We start from the raw sequence: 22,500 nt of genomic DNA on the forward strand, positions 1-22,500 counted from the left end.
AAAGCACCTCAACAAGGAGACCCTAGCGTAGTCCCCTAGGAATCCTCTTTGTGGCCAGAAGCCTACATGAGATGATTCTAAGGAGGTCGGTTAGAATCATCTCCCCGCCACTCGTCTTTAATTCACATCAATACCCTCGCCTTGATATGGGGGTGCAGCCTCAATGGGCTGGCGTTCGGTCACCTAGCCGTGCCCAATATATTTCTTTATCGTCTTAGACTATCCTCCACTTTTTTTTTTTTTTTCTACAGACTGCGAGTTAACAACCGGCGACTGATCAACCACCTCTTCCTCCTACTAAGTGACACAGACACTGACCTACACTTCACACAACACAGGCAGCAGATCAGTGCTTCTTACTGTAGAGATCTACGGAAGGATTCGAGGACCGTTGCCGGCCATTATGAGGTTGTGGGTTTCCAGTCAGTGAAATTTGAGGATATGATTATTCTTTCTCTCACGATCTTCAAAAAACGAAGAAGACATCTTGACAAGGAAGAAATCCAAGACGATTCCTTTGAGGAAATTTTTTATTCTCTTTTGTTCTTTATGTAACAAAGGCGTGAACAAAAGGCTGAACAAAGAGAGACAACACTGAACAACAGACAAATTTAGGTTTAAGAAGGAAATAGGCAAGATATGGTTTATCAAAAGAGTGATTAACAAATAGAGTTGGTAACCATGTAGTGAACGATGAACGTATTTGTTGTTTTGAGAGATCTGATAACTTTATGGATGGGGATGACAGGTGGCAATTGACATGGAACTGCCTGCTGTAGGCCTTATGGCCTCATGCCGTCTCCTCCATTCTTATGTTCCTATATTCTTAAGTACGAAGGCAAAATGTCTTCAGAGACTGGTCAAGACACCTTACGGGAAGTAAGAAAGATGGCGTGGGCAAGAATTGGACAAATAGACAACACTGGATAATAATTGAAAGAAGATACGCGAAGTCATCTTCACGGGTTGATACGAAGAGCGTCGCGACGTCCTTCAAGACGTCTTGACGCCTGTTACGCTCTTCCTCGTGAGATCGTGAGTATGTGAGACCGGCTGGATAAAAGCCGGGAGACACACGATACTGGAGACGTGAGAGAAGGGAGTTCTGACGCCAAGAGTTGTTCTCGTGAGTTCGTGAGAATGTGGAACCGGATGGATAGAATTCGTGAGACAGACGATACTGGAGACGTGAGAGATAGGAAACGTGACGCCAAGATCTATTCTTCCTTGTGAGATAGTGGGAATATGAGACCGGATGGACAGAATTCGTGAGATAGATGATACTGGAAACGTGAGTCCAGGAGCACTTTCCGGATTCAGTGAGACACCTTGAATCTTCCGGAGTCTTCCGGGAGGGGAGAGGGGGAGGAAAAAAATTGTTCAAAGTTGGAGACGAGTGAAGACAACAATGGCGATACGTGAGCAAACGATACGTGACTTCCAGAATTTTCCCGCATGATGTAAAGCACCTCAGCACGAAGAAGAAGAAGAGGAAGAAGAAGAAGAGGAAGGAAGCAGAAAAAGCAGATGATGAAAAAAGAGAAGATGAAGAAGAGGAGAAGGAGGAGGAGAAGAAAAGAAGGCAGAAGAACAAACAGATGAAGAAGAAGAAGAAGAAGAAGAAGAAGAAAGAGGAGATGGAGAAGAAAAAGGAGGGAAAGATGAAGATGATGAAGAAGAAGAAAGAGGAAGAGAAAGGGAAGAAAAAGAAGAAGAAGAAGAAGAAGGAGAAGAGGAAGAAGACTAAGGAGGAAAGGAAGGAAAAGAATGAGGAGGAGGAGGAGACGAAGGAGGAGAAGAAGGAGAAGAAGGAGAAGGAGGAGGAAGAAGGAGGAGATTAAAGGTGAAAAAAGAAGGAAAAGACGAAGAAGAAAAAATAGAAGAAGGAGAGGAACGAGAAGATGAAGAAGAAGGGAAAGGAGAGGGGAGAAGGAAGAAGTAAAAGAAGGAGAAGAAGGAGGAGGAGGAAAGAGAAGAAAAGAGGGAAAAAGAAAAAGAAGGAAATAGAGGAAGAAGGAAGGGAAGAAGAAAAGGAAGGAGCAGTAGATGAAGAAAGGAAGAAGAAGTAGATGATGAAGAAAAAGAAGATGAACAAGAAGAAAATTTAGAACCAGAAGATAAAGAAAAAAATAAGAAGATGAACAAGATAAAGAAGAAAAAGGTGAAGAAGAGGCAAATAAAGAAGCAGAAGAAGAAGAAGAAAAAGAGGAAGGAGAAGAACCAAGCGGAGTCCCTCAGGGATGGGTGTTGGTGCCCGTCTCCTTCGTTCCCTCGAGGACTTCGGGGGCACCTCCGAGCTCCTCTTGGCTGCAATCCCTCCCGAACCGGCGCTTCTATCCCAGCGGCGGCGGCAGCGTGCCAGCCTGCCATGTTCTCCAATTTACTCATTTCGCCCATTATATCGCATGCCCTTGGCCTTCTCCTTCCTCTTCCTCCTCCTCCTCCTACCCTCTTCTCCGCCTCTGCTGTCACCGATGCCACCACCCTCTTCAGCTCACCCTCCTCCTCCTCTTCCTCCTCCATTTCTTCCTCCTCCTCCTTCTCCTCGTCCTCTTCCTCTTTCTCCCCCTTCTCCTCCGTCGCCACCACTATCTTCAGCTCCTCTTTTTCACTACCACCTTCTCTATTTCCTCCTCCTCCTCCTCTTCTCAGTCCTCCACCTCTGCTGCCACCACCACTCTTTCCTACTTGCCCTCCACTACTCCCTTCCTCTTCCCTCCTCCTCCTCTTTCTCCGCCCCCAGCAACCTCTTCCTCCATTATCCAATACTTCACCAACAAAGGCACCAAGTGGTGCACAATGGGAGACCACTTGGTCCGCACGAAGGCCGGAAAAAATAAAATAAAGTATACTGTAAAAAAAAAAAAAAAATCCGACGCCACAATGGAAGCTGACAAATCTATAACCAGATTGGCCTTTTTATATAAAAAAAAAAATCTTTGGTGAGTTCTGGATGTCGGGAGGCGATTTTATTTTTTTCAAGTGAGGGGTCCTCATACAGGAGAAACTTCCCCTAAAATAACAAACAAGTTATTATATTAACAACAAACACAAGACCGTGCGCTGAAAATTAATAATGTAGCTCCCAAAGAGGTATCCCTCAACTGGTCATAGAAAACGGAGAAGAAAACGGAGAAAAGTTCTCTAACGTCACGCAAAGCCACTACGCCTGCTTAATCCTCTCAATGTTAATCCGCCTTGTAACAACGAGATCCTCAACTTCTATAGTGTCAACACACAGGGCAAAGGTGACGGCTTCGGCCGCAGCTACTCAGCGCCTCCTGGCGTACGATCCATTTTCTGATGTTTTTATATCACGGGGCCCACATCAGAACTTTTCTTTTCTTTTCTTTTCTCCTTTTGTGAGGGTAAGTGGATGTTTAGTGTTAAGTGTTGAAGAAGTGGTCTTCTCCTGGAGATTGAAGAACAGCAAGACATAAGAGTATGGGATACTTGAGAACACAGGTTAAGGCCACCTGACAAGAGATCATCTCTCTCTCTCTTAAATAAATAAACATATGAATAAACGCAGTGGATTGATAAATTTGATGCCTCAGCCAATTAGTAGTAGAAGAGGACCTTTTGGTCTATGGTTAACAACATCACGCCAGCATTCCCTCCCCGGGGCCCAATTATCCTCTCCCGACTCCGGATTGAAGACCACTTCTTGAAACCACCAACAAACTACCGGATGGGTAGTGCGACCAGATACACGCCCATATGACATTCCCCAGATATTCCTTATCAACACCAGTACATCCTGGAAGGCCCCATCAACAGCGTCGTCTGTACTCTAGATTATGTAACAGATACTACGGGGAGGGGCTATGGGGGCGGCTGGAGGGAGGACTGGGGATGGGGGGGGATGGGGGGGGACCTGTGGGAACTAGTGGGCTTGGTAATGGTGGGAGTTGTTCAGGGTGGGAGTTCATGAGAGGTGTGTGTGTGTGTGTGTGTGTGTGTGTGTGTGTGTGTGTGTGTGTGTGTGTGTGTGTGTGTGTGTGTGTGTGTGTGTGTGTGTGTGTGTATGTGTGTGTGTGTGTGTACGTGTGTGTGTGTGTGGGTCTTGGATCACGTGTTGGAATCGTGATCGACAGCTATTTCCCTCGCGGAAGAGAGCTCAGAGTTCATATATATGACCGATCTATGGGTAATACTGTGACCTTAGACACCCACAACTTTCCGCCCACGAGAGTTGGAGTAACGACTCGCAGCGCAGCAATAATGAAATTATTTCAGCCCTGGGCGGGATTCGAACCCGGACCACCATAATGGCAGCCAGGAACTCTACCACAGCACCATTGAGTTGTGTGTGTGTGTGTGTGTGTGTGTGTGTGTGTGTGTGTGTGTGTGTGTGTGTGTATGTGTGCGCGCGTGTGTATGTGTTAGAAAGGGAGGGAGAGAGAGAGAGAGAGAGAGAGAGAGAGAGAGAGAGAGAGAGAGAGAGAGAGAGAGAGAGAGAGAGAGAGAGAGAGAGAGAGATAGAGAGAGGGAGAGGGCATGGAAGCTGTAAGACTGTCGCAGCACCTAAAGAGATAACCCACTGGGGCAAAAATGACATAATTGTTTCGCTAAAAGAAGCTTAGACTTCTCTTAACTATTACACTAACTTTTAGTTCGTTATTCATGTATTTTGTTTAATTAGATATTTATGAAGAAAAATATTGGAGACTAAGGTAGACCTGTATTTCTACGGCATGCATCTGAGACTTACACATCAAAGATTAGCATAATACGTCTCAGTATTATGCTGCTGCTGCTGCTGAATAGTTAGAAAGTAGTACTCTTATCCGTTGGGCGACAGCGAAACGCATAGATGAAGATAATACTCGTATTATGTTATGTTCCTCTATCCAACACACACACACACACACACACACACACACACACACACACACACACACACACACACACACACACACACGCACGCACGCACACACACACACACAGTTACAGACCGCCCTCATTCTGTGCAATTATTATTTTTGGCTCAGGATTAACTTCAATCATTTCATATACAGTAATTGCCTTTTAATAGAAGAGATTTTTCGAAAATGGAACTGCATCCACGAAAACGGATCTACGGCTTATATTTGCATAACTAAATCCAAGCTGAAACGACATACACACAAATAAATAAATAAATAAATAAATGAACAAATAACAACGCAAATGTAACCATGCAAATATAACTACAATTTCGTAATATACGATATAAATTCGTATACTTTAAAAATTCGCCTGATAACACATTTTTTTAATTTAACTAGATCACTGATCTAAACATGAGAATAAGTGAATAAATAAATAAAAGCATCTCAAAGTGACAACAACAAAAATCATTATTTTGTGATTATCTACACTCCAACATTCAATGCCCCTTGAAAAGGAACGCAGTAGTCACTCTTGTGCATCGAGAGCAAGAGCGGCATCGAGAGCAAGAGCGGCAGCGATACACACACACACACACACACACATATATATATATATATATATATATATATAGAGAGAGAGAGAGAGAGAGAGAGAGAGAGAGAGAGAGAGAGAGAGAGAGAGAGAGAGAGAGAGAGAGAGAGAGAGAGAGAGAGAGAGAGAGAGAGAGAGAGAGAGGGAGAGAATTATAGAAAGAGCGAGAGTGCGCGCGCGAGCGAGAGAGACAGAAAGAGCGAGAGCGATAGAGAGAGAGAGAGAGAGAGAGAGAGAGAGAGAGAGAGAGAGAGAGAGAGAGAGAGAGAGAGAAAGTCAGAGAGAGTGTGCAGGTGTCCTTTGACTCACGTTTCCCACCCACTCCCTCCCCCTCTGGCTGGCCATACTACCGAAGGACACATTACTAACTGCTGCTGCTGACACTTTCTCCCTCCCTCCCTCCCCCTAACAATCTTGGGTGGGCAAGACTGAAAACGCTCGCGAAAGTAACAACGCTGTCACCGTAACAAGGATTTATGCCTGGGGAGGGGGGGGGGAGAGAGAGAGGGGGAGAAGAGGGGGAGTGGAGGGGGAAGAGGTGGGAGGGGAGGTAGGGAGGATGAGGGTGGAAGAGAAGGAGTGAGACTGAGGTAAGAAGGAGTAAGAAGAAGAGGAGGCAGGGGAGGGGGAGTCAGAGGAGGTAGGGGGAAAGGGGGGAGAGAGAGGCACCGGGAGATAACAGAGGAAGAATTAGGAAAATGGTTGGAAGGGAGAGGGGAGGAGGGAGGGAGGGAGGGTGGGAGCGAAGAGAGGTAGGGAAGGGAAGGGAGAGAGGAGGCAGGTGACATGGGATTTGGGGAGGAGTGGGAGGGAGGAAAGAGTAAGGGAGAGGGTGGGAGGGAGGGAAAGGTAAGGGAGAGGGTGGGGAGGGAGGGGAGATGGGAGGCGGGAGGAAGGAGGTGGAAGAGTAGAAAGGGAGTTAATAGGAGCGGGGGGATGGGGGAGGTAAGGGAAGTGGGGGAGGAGGAGGAGAAAGGGAGGCAGGGGTGGGAGAAGCGGGGGGTGGAGGTGGGAGGGAGTGGGGGAGACCACATCGCTGGAGGCAAGGGAAAGTTCATTTGTGTGGCGTTGATCTCTTGAAAACATCGCTTTGTTTACAAAATCCCACGACCCGCTTTCTTATCATAATTATATTTATCATTATCATTATTAGTATTGTTATCATTATTTATTATCATCATCGTTATCGTTACTATTGTCATTATTACTAATATCACTATTATTATCATTTATGTTATTACTATGTCATTATTATTATTTCTATTATTATATTAGAGCGTCGACACTTGTGGCGGAGGTCGTGACGGCGATTAGGCCGCCAGCGAGTTGGGCCAAGGGCACGGTTCATCAAAATCCCACGCTACAAAGTCCTCTGTGAGGGGCACCGTCCTAACCTCCGGATAGGGGAATTTCGCGACTTTAAACTGAATCCTAATTATTTATATGACTATCACCAATACATTATTATCATTATCCAATACATTACTTTTCACGCAATTCCGTTTTCTATAACTCACCGATGGAGTTCCAGAAAGATGAATAAAATCGCTCGGCAGTAGAGAGATTAAAAATTAATCTGTGTCTAAAATATACATTAACTTAATGTTCGATTCATGAATAAAAAAAATCCACGGGGAATCCGAGTTTAACGTAATGAGTACGGATTGAATCTGCCGCCAGATGATTTTATTCGGTTAATGGAAACCTAATGAACGCTGTCTCCATTACGAAAGAACAATACCAATAAATACATAAAGAAATAACTAAACTAATAAATAAAACAATATATAATAAATATAAATCGACAAAAAATAAATAAATAAACAAAATTAATGAATAAACGATTAATAATAAAAAATAAAAAAATATGTAGAATAAAACAAACTTACCTTCGTTTTAACCTCCCCAGTCGCATCGCGATCCCCAAAGGCAAAGTCGGCCGAGGCATCGCCGGCCGCTGATTGGTCGTTAGTGTATGACGTGGCGCACGGCGATTGGGTGCTGGCGTCGGCCAGGGCGGGACCGTTCGACGTGGGCGTGGTTACATAGGGCGTGCTTCGCCCTGAAGTTCGGGCTGGGTCCCCTCTTCGCCATGGGAAGATCACACTGAAGAGAAAGAAACAAATTAATTAAATAATAATAAAAAATAAATGAACAAATAAATAAGTAAATAAATATTAATAATAATTATCTATCTGTATATCATTAGGCTTTTCCCCCTTACAAGGGAGGTAGCCAATATTGATAATAATAATAGTGCCCATAGTCTTATTATAAGACTAATGATAATAAAATAATAATAATAATAATAATAATAATAATAATAATAATAATAATAATAACAAAGTTACTAAATGCACAAATAAATATATAAATAAATAAAAACAATGATATAGATAATAAAAACATCCACCAATAAATTGATAAAAAAAAATGAATACTTATACAAATAAATTCTTACAAATAATTATTGGAAAACATGCATCTAGTTTCCTTTAACACTTCAACGTGTCCCAGTAGTGTTCAGGTTCCTTTAAGTGTCTTTATATCAATTCAGTAACATTTGTGTATTTCCTTCTGGCACACGATATACAATCTTATTCAGCTCAGAGGAGCACCCAGAGGAAGATTTATGCAATTTAAAATGAATAAATAGATAAATGTACGTCAATAAAAATTCTTGGCGCCGGCAAATGAAAGTGGCCTTCACGCGTCGACACCAACACAACGAGAGAGGGGATGGGTGATGTCGCTGTCTTTGGATCTTCGCCCCGTCTTTCCCTTCGGGATTATTTTTTCTTCCCTAGCCTCCTGCCTATCCCGTAAAACTAGACTTTGAAGTACATAAAAAATGAAGAAGAATAAAAGAAGGAGGGGGAAGAAAAATATAAAAATAAAAGGGGAAACCGAAAAGACCAAAAGAAAAAAGAAAAAAAAAGTGAGAGAAAAAAAAGGGGGGAAACGAAAAAGACAAAAAAATAAAATAAAAATAAAATAAAAATAAATAGAGAAAAAGAGGAAAAGAGAGAAAGAACACTACCACAACCCCAACCTTCAACCCCTGCATACCACAGGTCGAGACATCAATTCTATCTTTCCCGCGATCTGAGACTCTGTCGGGAACAATTCCTCCTCAGCCTTCGAGGGAAAGACGAAGGAGACACGAAATTCAAGGACTTCGAGACGCTCCTGAAGCTTCAACAGCCGAAACAAAAGCCGGACGTTGTAAAGATCAACAACCACAGAGTAACTTAGGGTTGTTTATTTTCACTAGCTAACAAAATTTGCTCCGACTGTGGTTTTAAATTTCATTTACAAATGTGTTAATACATTTTTCATCAGTGATTTACCAGCTAATACTTTGGGTGGTTCATTTTAACAAGCTTATTCTGAGGATGGCCAATCTTTACAAGCTTATTTGAAGAATTAATTCTTTTTAACATGCTTAGGTTGAAGTTAGGTTAGGTTAGGTTGTTCAAAGAATTGACAAATTTTTAACAAGATTAGATTAGGTTAGGTTAAATAATCTTCCCTGTTGGGGCGATTTATATATAAAAGCTAATTCTTGGGGTTGCTACTCTTTACAAGTTAATATGTGGGGTAGCTATTCTTTATATGTGCATTCTGGGGTTGCACATCTTGAAAACGTCCCCAAAAAAATCGTCACCTTTGCCCTTAGTGCTCGGACATCCAAGCCAGGCAGAAATCACAGGGAGATACTACGTAATTATTGTCTTATTTTTCAAAAATTGTGAAGCGTTGTTTTCGTTATCAATTTGCTTGATGTGAACCCGGGGTCGGTTTCCAAAAGTTATCGGTGACTGCCACTTGCCCAAGCTATTGGGGGCTCTAAATGTAACACTTGACTGCTTTCAACTGCTGACTGCCTGACTAGATTACAAATTCTAAGACTATGTATTCTATTCAGTTCAGGGCTGGGGTCCCGACCCCTGATGACTCCGCTCAACACTATGGCCAGAACCTTGCCCACCATTCTAAAATAAATAAATATATAAAGAATAAAAATAATATAAAATAAATATATAATAATAATAATAATAATGATAACTTAGAATGAAAAAAATAAATAAATAAATGATTACAATTCCTAAGGTAGCGTAACTGCATTGAAGATGTTACCAGGTTACAGCAACAAGTTCCTCTGCAGGGCGTCCTGGTTGTTACGCAACAAAAATCCTGAGACTGGGGAAGAGATAGAAGAGGCAAAGATAAGAAAGGGCGAGGAGGACGTAAGGGCAGTCCCTCCCCCTCCCCCTTCCCCGTTCCCCCCTCCCCCTTCCCCGTTCCCCCCTCCCCCTTCCCCCTTCCCCTACACCTGCCGGAGCTTCACCCCCACCACCCAACCCCCCTGCCCCCACCCACCCTCCTCAATGAGGACCCTGAACAGGACCTCTTCCTTGCGTCCTGTTGCAGGTCTCTTTCCTCGAACTCGTCGCATTCTAGACTTAGTCAAACGTTTGTTACTATTCTGCTGACTTTCCCTTGGGGAGCGTCTGTCTGTCTGTCTGTGTGTGTGTGTGTGTGTGTGTGTGTGTGTGTGTGTGTGTGTGTGTGTGTGTGTGTGTGTGTGTGTGTGTGTGTGTTCACCTTGGTCTTTGGATAACGGGTTGGACTCGTGATCGACAGCTATTTCCCTCCCGGAAGAGAGGTCAGAGCTCGTATGACCGATCTATGGGTAATGCTATGACCTTACACTCACACACACCCCCAACTCCCCGCCCACGAGAGTTGGAGTAACGACTCGAGGCGCAGCGATACTGAATTAATTTCAACCCTGGGCAGGATTCGAGCCCAGTACCCCCGGTACCACCGTGCTGAGAGTCTGAGCCTCTACCAACTGCGCCACCGAGTCTTGTGTGTGTGTGTGTGTGTGTGTGTGTGTGTGTGTGTGTGTGTGTGTGTGTGTGTGTGTGTGTGTGTGTGTGTGTGTGTGTGTGCGTGCGTGCGAGTAGTCTTATCTCGTACACCTTTATGTTTGAACAACCCAACCTCTTTTCTATCCATCTTGTTCAAACAATACTCCTCTCTCTGAATATGCTTCACCTTCCTCCTTCCTCTTCCTCCTTCTCCTCTTCCTCTTCCTCCTCTTTCTCCTTCTCCTCTTCTAACGTACATCCATGACTGTCCTCACATCATTATAAAAGAGATTTTGAAACATTACTACCTCGCCTAAGAACAGGACATGCCCTCTTTGCCACCTCCTCTTCATGACAGGAAACGATCTTGCCACCTGCCTCTGCGAGGTTCTCCTCACGAGCACCACCACCACAAGAATGTCCGACTCAGGCACAGACAGTCAGCAACAACCACCAACTCATTCACCTTCACCGGACAAACAACAACAATGACTCGATACCAATGCCTGGGCGACAAACATATCAATACTTTTACCAACTCTCTACAGTTGTAAAAAATCATATTAATAACAATGATAATAAAGAAATAGGTAGATAAATAAAAATAAAATAAAATAACTATCCCACCACCTCTACCCCTCTCCCTCCACCTTTCCCAACCTCATCCAAAGCCTCATTCCCTACCCTCCCTCCCTCACCCCCTCCCACCCTCCCTTCCTCTCCCCCCTCCAAACCACTTCCACCCATTCTCCTGCATTACATGCACTGAATTCTCCATCTTGCCTTGATTCTTTGCAAAGAATTATATGCCCTGTGTACTCTTACCTTACGTGTTATTTTCATTTATCTCCATCAAGTTCAATTTATTTCTATCCTGTTCTATTTCAATCTTTCTTCTTTCCTCCCTTCATTCCTTCCTTCGTTTTTTTTTTCTTTCCTTCCTTGTCGGTTGGTACTTTTTCCTTTATATTTTCAGCCGCCAGGCAACTTTAATCACATCAGTAGGAAATGGGAATTTATTCATTTAATATCACTTCTGGGTCCACCAGGCGACTTTTTTTTCTCAAATCTCTTAGGTCTCACTGCCCCCCTCCCCTACCCCCTGTCGTGTGCTCTTTGCATGAAAGAGCCATGGAGGCACGAAGAGTTAGAGAGCTCGTCTCTTCCTCGCAGGACAAGACGAGGTACCTTTTGGCACACCCTGTACTTTGTCCTCCTGGGTTCTACGTCACCGCCTTCCCTCCTACCCACTCCTTCCCCTCCGCCCCAGCGATATTATCCTATCACCCTCCTTCTCCTACTCCTCCTCCTCCACCTCCTCATCCTCTTCCGGTCTAATTCGTCTTCATTCTATACCCGCGTTTTGTCTTCCTCTTTACTCCAGTTGTTTCTTGCCTTCTCTCTCTCTCTCTCTCTTTTCATTTCTTTACTCTTTTCGTGAGCCTTCCTCTCTCGTTATTCTCTCCTTGAAACTCTTTGACATCCCCCGTTATCAGACACTTTTCCTTATCTATCCTCTCTTGCATCTATTCCCTCCCTGTCCTCCTATTCTTCCTTCTTCTCCTTCCCCTTCTTCCTATTCTTCCTTTTATTTCCAATTTTTGCAAACCAGAAATGATACAAGTACACACACACACACACACACACACACACACACACACACACACACACACACACACACACACACACACACACACACACACACACACACACACACACACACATTCAATTACCAAAATGGACACGGAGTGAATACTTTTACAAGAACGATTTCAGTTTCCGTCGTCAGACCCCCTGCTGCATGGCACGAGATGTTGCTTCCGAAATGTTTTAGTCTCAACATTATACACATGCAAGCACACACGACTCGGTGGCGCGGTTGGTCACTACGGCAGTCCGGGTTCGAATCCTGCCCAGGACTGAAGTAATTTCAGTATCGCTGCGCTTCAAGTCGTTATTCCAACTCTCGTGGGCGGGGAGTTGGGTGTGTGTGTGCGTGTAAGGTCACAGCATTACCCATAGATCGGTCATACGAGCTCTGAGCTCTCTTCCGGGAGGGAAATAGCTGTCGATCACGAGTCCAACCCGTTATCCAAAGACCAAGGTGAATCACACACACACACACACACACACACACACACACACACACACACACACAACATATATATATATATATATATATATATATATATATATATATATAAATATATATACACATATACATATATAGTTACGGTTACAGGGTAACATATAAACTAAAGAACTATGACGATAGGTTGTAATGAGTCTCAACAAGAATATATTTTGTTGAGTGTGGCTTGGCTAGACAGGATCGTTGCCTGCGGCAGGAAGAGGAGAAGGAGGAGGACGAGGAGGAGGAGAGAAGGTGGGGAAGGAGGAGGCGGTGAACGAGCCCCAACACCTTTCACGGCCAAATTGCTCATGTCCCACAGTCACTGTCAAAAGTTTTCATCCACACTGAGACAAACATGACACAAAATCAAGTGCCCTGCTGAGTGAGTGAATATATGTACAATTGCTTACATGTGTACACACACACATACTATATATATATATATATATATATATATATACATATACATACATATATATATAGATATATATACATATACATACATATATATATACATACATATACACATATACATATCTATATATATATATATACTGTATATATACATATATATATATACATACCGTATATACAGTATATGTATATATCTATGTATGTATGTAAACAAGAAACATACCTTATACTTTGTGTTGTTAATTGTAAATAAAAATATTCGAAATTACAAGGATACGTCCGTTGGTGTTTTCACATTGAAAACAAAATGTCGGTTCTGAGAACTCTGACCGCAGCGTACCTACAGCAAAGATGAAAAGAGGGTCAGTGGACTGCGGTTAAACTGCTGCAAAGAGTCAGAACACAGACAAAACCGTGTGTGCGCAGAACAGAAGTCTGTATACAAAAGTGAAGCGGAGATTCAATGGTTTCTTCGGAATTCGTTTCAAGGGAAAAACAAAAGAGGAAGAATGAAAAGATTCCCCGTTTTCTATTCCTCTCTCTCTCTCTCTCTCTCTTCGTCATCACATTCCACCTCTCCCCCTTCTATTCCAATTTCTTCGTCAACTCTTCAATTATTTTTTTCTATTTCAATTCCATCTCTTCCTTCTCCCTCAACTGTATAAACCATCTCCTCCACTCTTTCTTCTATCTCTTCTCCTTTCTCTTCAATATTTGTTCTCTTAATTCTCCCCTCTTCTTCCTCTATTTTCTTAGTCTTCCTCCATGCTTCCTTGTCCTCCATAACTTCAAGTCTTACCTCCAATCTGCCACCAATCTTTCCTTGACCAAAACCTCTACAGCTCCATCTTTTCGGTGCTAAGTTGTCCCCCAAGATAGAAGCACTGGTTACACGCTGGTTATTGCCGGAGAAATCCTAAACTCCTCATCTCCCTGTCTCTTTTCATCTCCCTCTGCCTCTTCTGTCTTTATTCATCCTCGTTGTTTTTTTTTCCTGTTCCTCCTGAAACTATTGGTTGTTTCAAGAAAAGTTGAGATAGATGGGGATGACACGTGGTAAGGGAAATTGTACTACCCGGTGTAGGCCTTATGGTCTCTTATAGTCGCCTCCATTCTCATGTTCTGAATATTCTTCTTTTTAGCTCCTCTTCCTCCACAAGACGAACCGTTTCTTTACTTTTTTCGCTAAAACGCGGACCGTTGACGTCTCACACGGGGCAGCGGATAACAAGCCTCCTAACCCAATTCTTCTAGGACCACAAAATATCTCACTAAAATTGCTGGTGTACTAGTGCTACGCTCCTTTCTGTCACTTTCTCTCCTTCCCATCTTCCCTTATGGCCTTCCTTCGCCTCTTGGCCCGGGCAAGAGGAGGAGGAGGAGGAGGAGGAGGAGGAGGAGGAGGTGCTCTTCGGATGCTTTATCCTGGCTGAAGGGGATGTCAATGGATGAGAATGGACTACTATGGATTGCGTTGGGTCCGATGCAGCAATATATATGTACATATATATATATATATATATATATATTATATACATATATACAAATATATATATATATATATTATGTATATAATATATATATATATATATAATGTATATGATATATATATATATATATATATATATACAAATATATATATACATATATATAGTCTTATTTGTATCTACTGAAGAGGATTGCAGTTTGCAATCGAAATATATAGATTCCCCGTTTCCAGTCTTTTCTACTCCAACAGTGGTTTCTACGTTATTGACAAATGTGTGATTACATTTTTCACCTGTAATATATATATATATATATATATATATATCTATATATATATATATATATATATATATATATATATATATATATATATATATATAAACAATTAAAAACAACCCAAATAACGATGATAGGCAAATAACTCGCTAAGCGGACATAACCGACTGACCCACAAGTTTGCCCCAAAGTCGACCCGACCCGAAACAGGGTTAAGGCCGCCGCCGCCGCCGCGGTTAGGATAGCCTGACTCCCGTGACAGCAACCACCCCACGGGGCGGAACGCATTGTGCCGAGGACGGAATGGGTAATTTGAGTGAGAGTGACAGACAGACAGAGAGACAGAAAGACAGACAGACAGAGAAACAGAGAGACAAACAAGAGACAGAGAGAAAACGAGAGGCAAAGAGAAAGAAACTAAAAAGGGAAAGAAAGAGAATTACATAAAAAGAGGTCGAGAGAAATAGAAAAAAGAGAAAGAAAAAGAAAGTGAGAAAAGATAGAAAAAGAGAAATAGAGAGTTACGAAATGCATTGTGAGACAGAGAAAAAAAGAGACAAAGAGAAAGAAACAGAGTAAAAGGGAAAGAAAGAGAAAGAGAATTACAGAAAAAGGGATTGAGAGAAATGGAAAACAAGAAAGAGAAAAAGAGAGAAAAAGAGAGTGAAAAAAGAAAGAGAAAAAGAGAACTAAAGAAAGAGCATCACGAAACATTGTCACAACCCATCATGTCATTCCCATTCTTTCTCTTTTTTTTTCTCTCTTTTCTCTCTCTCTCTTTTAATCTCCATTATGGGTAATTTACCAAGAGGACTGTACCACTCAATGATGCATGTTTGGATCAAACTTGAGGTTTGTGCCCACAGAGGTCGTTCATGTAGTTGAGCACCACCAGGCCACGTGGTGCAAGACACACACACACACACACACCAAGGTCGAGCCACCAGGCCAAGGCCCAGACACCATGGGTGCAATTAATGGTGCGCATTTTAAACTAATTTCAGGATTCGGGCTCAGAGGACGTTTGTGTGGGTTTGCATAGCAAATGCGTCTTCAAACTATGGTTGAAATGAACGGAGACTACTCTCCTAAAGATAATGATAATAAAATAATATAAAATTAAATAAAACAAGATAAAATAAGTTAATAAATAAATAAACATAAAATAAAAATAATAAACAAAATAACAAATACTACTACTGATAATAACAATAATAATATTAATAATAATAACAATAATAATAAAAACAAAAATAAAGAGATAAATAAAAAATATTTATAATATATACTGCTTCTACGACTCCCAGCTCTTCGGCAAAACAATATCGCCAAGGATAGAAGCGCTGGTTAACCCCAGACGAAACACTAAATACACTCTTGTTGAAGTTAGATTACATGTAAAAATATTCAATTACGAATACTTTTGAAACAAAAATATATTCTTATTTTTTTATATTTCTCTCTATATCATCAATGTGGTTGTACATTATGTATTTCCATTTTTTTAATTTTCATAAACGATTAAATGAAATTTAACATTTGCACAAATACGCGCTGCTTGTTTCCATTTGACAAATGTATAATTTACAAGCACATTGGAAGCGAATTAGTCAACTTTGCAAAAAAAAGTCATATTTAAACTATCACGTTCAGAGAATCTTGTCTACTGTATATGACGTACCCAGTCAATAAGTTTTATGCAATTTTTTCTTACTTTAGCGACACCCCTATGGACCGCGGTCACTCCTCATTCTTTGGGTACAAGTTAAATCTTTCATTAACCCACTTTGGTAACTCAATTAAGGTTATCTTCTAAATACTCAAGGTGTTATCATAGCATGAGAAAAAATACAAACAAATAAACAAATAAATAAATACATACAATATCAAATAAAATAATACAATAAAAAGAGGAAAGAAAATACAACCAAGGTACAAATAGGAAAATTGCAAGAATTGGAGGACAAAAAAGTCAATTTATGATAAAAAGTACATCAAAATAGGCTCGGCCCGTTTCAATATCCTAAATTTCCAAGCGCAGCTGGTAACAAGGTCAACCACCTGCCTTAGTACAGCGGCACAAGGCCACACAGCAAAGGCCTGCATGACTCAATGCACATGTCACGTGTTCTTTACTAGTCCCCGGTGTTTGAAGGACATATTTGTGTATCTAAGGACATATTGTCCTTTTGTATATGCGCTTAAATAATAAAGTCCTTTTTAGTGCCCCGTGTCACTTTCACTGAGGGAATAAAAGGATAATTGAATAAAATCTTCTAAAGAATTTGTTAGGGAACTTAGATTAGTCAACTGATAACTGGAGTATACCGCAACTGTGAATATGGTAATCTCGTGCCCTAAATCAGGGGCGCCCACAGACTTTCTTGTGGTGGGCGCACAAGGTATAAAGGGCTATAGGGAGACAACCAAGTGAGGCTTATCCACCTGAGGGGTTCGGAAATGTTTTGAGTTTTTGCCACTTTTTGGTTGCCTTTTTGACATACTTAGGTCCATTAATTTTACAAGTGAATTGCAGCCTTTTATTGAGGGGAAAACTAATGTAATTGTGTATCTTTCATTAAACATAAGTACCGGTGTATAGTAGTCTATTGCCCTGACTTGAATATGCAATGAATGGTTCAATGAGTTATAAAACAGTTTATTTTATATATTAATCAAGTACATACAGTAATTGTTTATGACAATATTATGCATATACAGTTGTAATAATAATGCCAATAGAATGTAGATATCATATGGATAGTACAAAAATTATATTCTATTATTTCATGTATTATGTATCCGATATTCATTAAATTCTTCACCAAAATCTACTCTGGCTTACTTTTAACACAGCATGACTTCGTAAATTTACATTATATTTGTCAGTGGGAATGTTTTTTTTTCTTCATATTAAACCACATAAATTCAAACTCAATGACACAAACCATCTTTATTGAAATGCAAATGCAATACGTCTATGTCCACTACTATCAAAGCTGTGTAAGACATTCTCATAGTTAATAGCAACATCTTGATGAATATGCAACAGTGATAAAGCGCTTAGTTTATCAGAAGCCATAGTGGATCTTAGGTATGACTTAAGCCATTTAAGTGTGCTAAAACTGCGCTCAGCAGATGCAGTGCTGACAGGCATGGTTAACCCATTCAACTCCGATGACAAGATGTCTTGTCATTTGGTCAAATAAAACAAAAAATCATAAAACACCAAAATGTTTGATCAAACACCAGAAAAATGTGACGTCAGTCCTCGCTTCGCTGCGAGCGAAGCGAGGATTGACGTCATATTTTTCTGGTGTTTGATCAAACATTTTGGTGTTTTATGATTTTTTGTTTTATTTGACCAAATGACAAGACATCTTGTCATCGGAGTTGAATGGGTTAAGAGAACTGTAAAAATATTGTTCAGGTTTGGATAGAGGTATCTTGTACTTTGAATACATTCTTCTAATTTCAAAGGACCACCATCCTTATGTCTCCACTTCCACCTTTCCACTTCAGCATCCAAATCAAGAAGTCTAATGAATGGAGAATATGACTATTTTATTACTGCTATGTCTTCTTCTGAGAGACTCGCAAGATTCTGTGGCAAAAGCATTTCTGCTCTAACCCTGTTAGTAGATCCACAGATACGTTCATTGAGTTGTACAATAAGGTGATCCAAAAAAGGGTTGTAAAGGTTTCTCTCAAAGAATTCTGCACTTGTAGTGGATGGGGCATTTTCTCTGTTTTTCTGACGACAAATAGACCGAGGGTGCTTCTCATCAACCTGTAAATCTGCTGCCAACTGTGTTGCTTTCCTGTACAGATGCTCAAAAGATGATCCATCAGACCGTTTTGATTTCAGCATTTCCACCAACTCTTTGCATTCTTGTGTAGCTTTAATCAAGTTATTAGTCTTACTTTGTAGAGCCATGGAAAGAGGTTTTGTCAAATTTAGGTAGTGGTGGACAATTACCAGTGTGGTAAGAAACTGGAAGCAGTGAATGCTCATAAAGAATGCCCCTGCCTTTGCTGCGGTACTTGGGTCTGTGTCATTTTCTCTGATGAAGTGCAAAGTGTCAATTATATTTTCTATATTCAGAAATACTCCAAGTGTTTCCTCATGACATTCCCATCTAGTAGCACAAAACTTTTTCAAACGATCAGCGTCTTCATTTTGAGATGTATAAATATGAAGCCGCTTTGCTGATGCATTAATGAACTTCACAATTTCCCCAACAACAGAATATAGGTTTCTTACACTTGTTTCTTTGCATGTGTGTGTTATTGCCAGATTTAAACAATGTATTCTAGTGCATACATAATTTTAACACTGATGCTTTACCACGTTTCTAATGTATGTAAAACATCTAAATTTTTCATTGAAAGCTGAGGGTTTTAGAAGGGAAAAATGTTTGAATAGGGGACCTTGTATGCTTGTAATGTCCAAACTAGACGCACGTGCGTCCGGTGCGTCCGCCTGCGGGCGCCCCTGCCCTAAATATCCTGTTAAACTTGGTTATTGTAATTTTTCCCCACAAAATATCCCGTTTTGCTTAGTGTCCTTTCCCCACCAAACGTCCTATTTTTTCTTGGCGTCCTTTTTTCACTGAATGTCCTGTTTTACTTGCTCAATGTCCTCATTTTCAACCCCTCCCAGCCAGTACCACCCAAACAACCCTGGTTGTACAACACGATTACGGGACATCAACGTCCTTGTTCAACTGAACTTCAGGTGCATCAAATGTTACGAAATTATGTTCCTGAACCTGATTAACGGGATTTTTTTTACGGGGTTGTGCGAGGCTAGTACCCGCCCAGACTTCAACCGCGCAAATCTTCCGGAACAGTTTCCGCATGAACGCAGGAGACGGTGGATCCACGGTAGGCCACTCTTGTAGTGACCAAACCCGGAGGAAACAGATACAGAAATGTCCGAGGGGGGAACATTACTCAGAGTGGCCAGGGTTCGAACAGCCGCCCGAAATCCCCAGACGGTTACCTGACGCGCGCGATACCACCAAGGTCTTCTGGTCCAGTCCCAAACTTCCTGGACACCGCAACATTGCGCATCTCGTTCCTAGATTGCGCAATCTATTTTTATATCTATATCCCATGATTATTACTATATATATTTCTATGTTGTTCCTGTATGCTTAGACTGATGGAAACTACCAAGGTTAAGAACTAATACCATGCTATCATGAGTTATATATGTGTGTACATTGTGTGTGTATGTGTGTGTGTGTGTGTGTGTGTGTGTGTGTGTTTACATATTTATATACACACAAGATAGAATCAACATCATCCCAGCACAAGCAGAACAACTGCACACCAGAACACCACCACAGAGAAAAATAGAATAAAACGAACAAATAAACAAATAAAATCATTATACCCCATCTCAAGCAATGCTCCAGTTGATGGCTTCGCGTAGAGGTTGGCAGCCCTGGTCAAACGTTCAAATCGACATTACGTCATCGCCCTTCGAGTTGCATTTGAGTTTATTTTGTTTATTGACTTTTACATTATGATCTTGTCTACTTTACAAAAATAAAAACAGTGTGAATTGCAGCATGATTTTATCAAGAAATTCAAAGAATAGTTCACTATTATCTACAAGCATCTAGAACAAGATTATTTTTCTTTATTTTTGTCTGTGTTGTGCTCCATCGTAAGATTCAAAGGTTTTAAAAAGAAGCAAATATTTTGTTTAATGTTATGATAATTTTTGTATTCTAATAGCAAAACTTGACAGAACTACAGCTTATAAAATTAGGAAAACAAGTAAATCAACCTAATTTTTATAACTTAAAGATTACATATCAAACAAATTCGTATATTTTTTATAAAAGGAGTGAAATACTAACAGCCGTCACTACCACCCTTAAGTAAAGAGATGGTGTGTGTGTGTGTGTGTGTGTGTGTGTGTGTGTGTGTGTGTGTGTGTGTGTGTGTGTGTGTGTGTGTGTGTGTGTGTGTGTGTGTGTGTGTGTGTTACCTATAAACCGATCCATATACGCGCTCTGAGCTCTTATCCGGTCTGATAACAACTGTCTATCACGAGGCCAGCACGTGAGTCAAGACCACATTCAACATTAGCGCAGTTGTATCATCTACTGGGTTAACGGTCGAAATGTGAACCAGACACACACACACACACACACACACACACACACACACACACACACACACACACACACACACACATAAGCCTAACGGTCACTGTATCAGTTACCAACCCTCAACATACTTAACACAGTATCTCATTCAATCCCTTTGCTGTTTAACAATTTTATTCTGATTAAAACCCAACTGATTCAAATCAGCTGGGGAATTACGATGATGGCGTGAACGAGTCCCTTCCGTAGTGGGTGCCACTCTTATCTTTATTCTGGTTTGCCGCCAGGCGATTTTATTCACATGCATGGCATCCTCACAATACCGAAGTGTTTAGGGTGGGGAAAGGGGGGAAGGGAAAGGGAAGGGAAGGGAAGGGAAAGGGAGAGAAAGGAAGGGGAAGGGAATAAGAGAATGTCAAGAGTAATAGATGAGAGAAGGAACAGGAGGAAAAGGAGCAGGAGGAGGAAGAAGAGATGGAGGAAGAAGAGGAGGAGGAGGAGGAGGAGGAGGAAGAGGAGGAGGAGAAGGAGGTGGTGGTGGAGGAAGAGGAGCAGGAGGAGGAAGAAGAGATGGAGGAAGAGGAAGAGGAGGAGGAGGTGGTGGTGGAAGAAGAGGAGCAGGAGGTGGAGAAGTAGGAAGAGGAGGAGCAGGAGGTGGAGGAAGAGGAGGAGCAGGAGGTGGAGGAAGAGTAGCAGGAGGTGGAGAAGGAGGAAGAGGAGCAGGAGATGGAGGAAGAGGAGCAGGAGGTGGAGAAGGAAGAATGAGAGGAGGAGGAGGAGGAGGAGGAGGAGGAGGAGGGGGAGGAGGAAAGTTCTTTGCGACGGGCAGAGCAGAGTAGAGCCTCACGTGAGCCTCGAGGCGAAGACAGACAGACAGACCGACAACAGCTTCTCGGAGGTTGACCTTGGACACGTCATTGTCTTCCTCGTCTTTATCATCACCGTTATCGTCGTTACCATCATCTCCGTCATCATCATCATCATCATCACCATTATCGTCATTGTTATCATCACTGTTATCATCATCATCATCATTACCATCCGGCCGAGGTGAAAAATTAGGTGAGGTGGCCATCATTAATTTCACCATTTCCACCACTAACACCATCAACAACAATAAAAACAACAATGTCATCACCACCGGCGGCATCCGGATTAAGAGGTCGACAGTCGTTGCGGGATTCGAACGTGGATCTACTCTACAGGGTGGCCTATTAAAATGACTCGATTGCCATATTTGCAATTTTCCCGATTTTTTTTTTATATTCTGAGAATATATTTTTTTTGTGAACATACAACTTAAGAAATCTGAAAAAGAAAGAAAATATATAAACCACAACGCAAAGGCAAATTTGGTCTCTTCTTTTTGTGGCACCCGGTATACACCATCACAGCATTTTCCCAGTACTTATGTTGGTACAAAGAATCTACACCACGAGTCGCTTAACTGCGGTCAGTCACCTTCACCTGACGTGCCTGGACATCCTGTGGTCATAGTTACATCCGTTGAGAATCGCCCCAGGATCAATGTGGTTAGGAAACTACTCCTAAGGACTACTACTGTCTTACTATGCACTAAGACTACTAACTACTCCAGCACTACTGCAAACCTCGACGTCATGTTTCGAGGTTCGTGACGTCACAATTGCTGCCAATTACATGAAAACCGCAACCCAGGGCAGTTTCCATCCTGAAGACGTCTCGACTCCATCGCTGTACC

At 41.6% G+C, this 22,500-nt stretch overlaps 1 protein-coding gene across 1 annotated transcript in view; it reads right to left on the bottom strand.

The window, feature by feature from the left end:
- LOC143035586 (uncharacterized) overlaps nt 1-22,500 on the bottom strand; it is a 408,032-nt gene that overhangs the window by 104,642 nt on the left and 280,890 nt on the right. Inside the window, exon 4 of the mRNA XM_076202452.1 lies at nt 7,356-7,572. Within this exon, the coding sequence (XP_076058567.1) occupies nt 7,356-7,572 (217 nt within the window). The remainder of the gene's footprint in view (nt 1-7,355; nt 7,573-22,500) is intronic.

Source organism: Oratosquilla oratoria, chromosome 19 (genome assembly GCF_046742065.1).
Source record: "Oratosquilla oratoria isolate Oo_2021 chromosome 19, ASM4674206v1, whole genome shotgun sequence".
Taxonomy (NCBI): Eukaryota; Metazoa; Arthropoda; class Malacostraca; order Stomatopoda; family Squillidae; genus Oratosquilla; species Oratosquilla oratoria.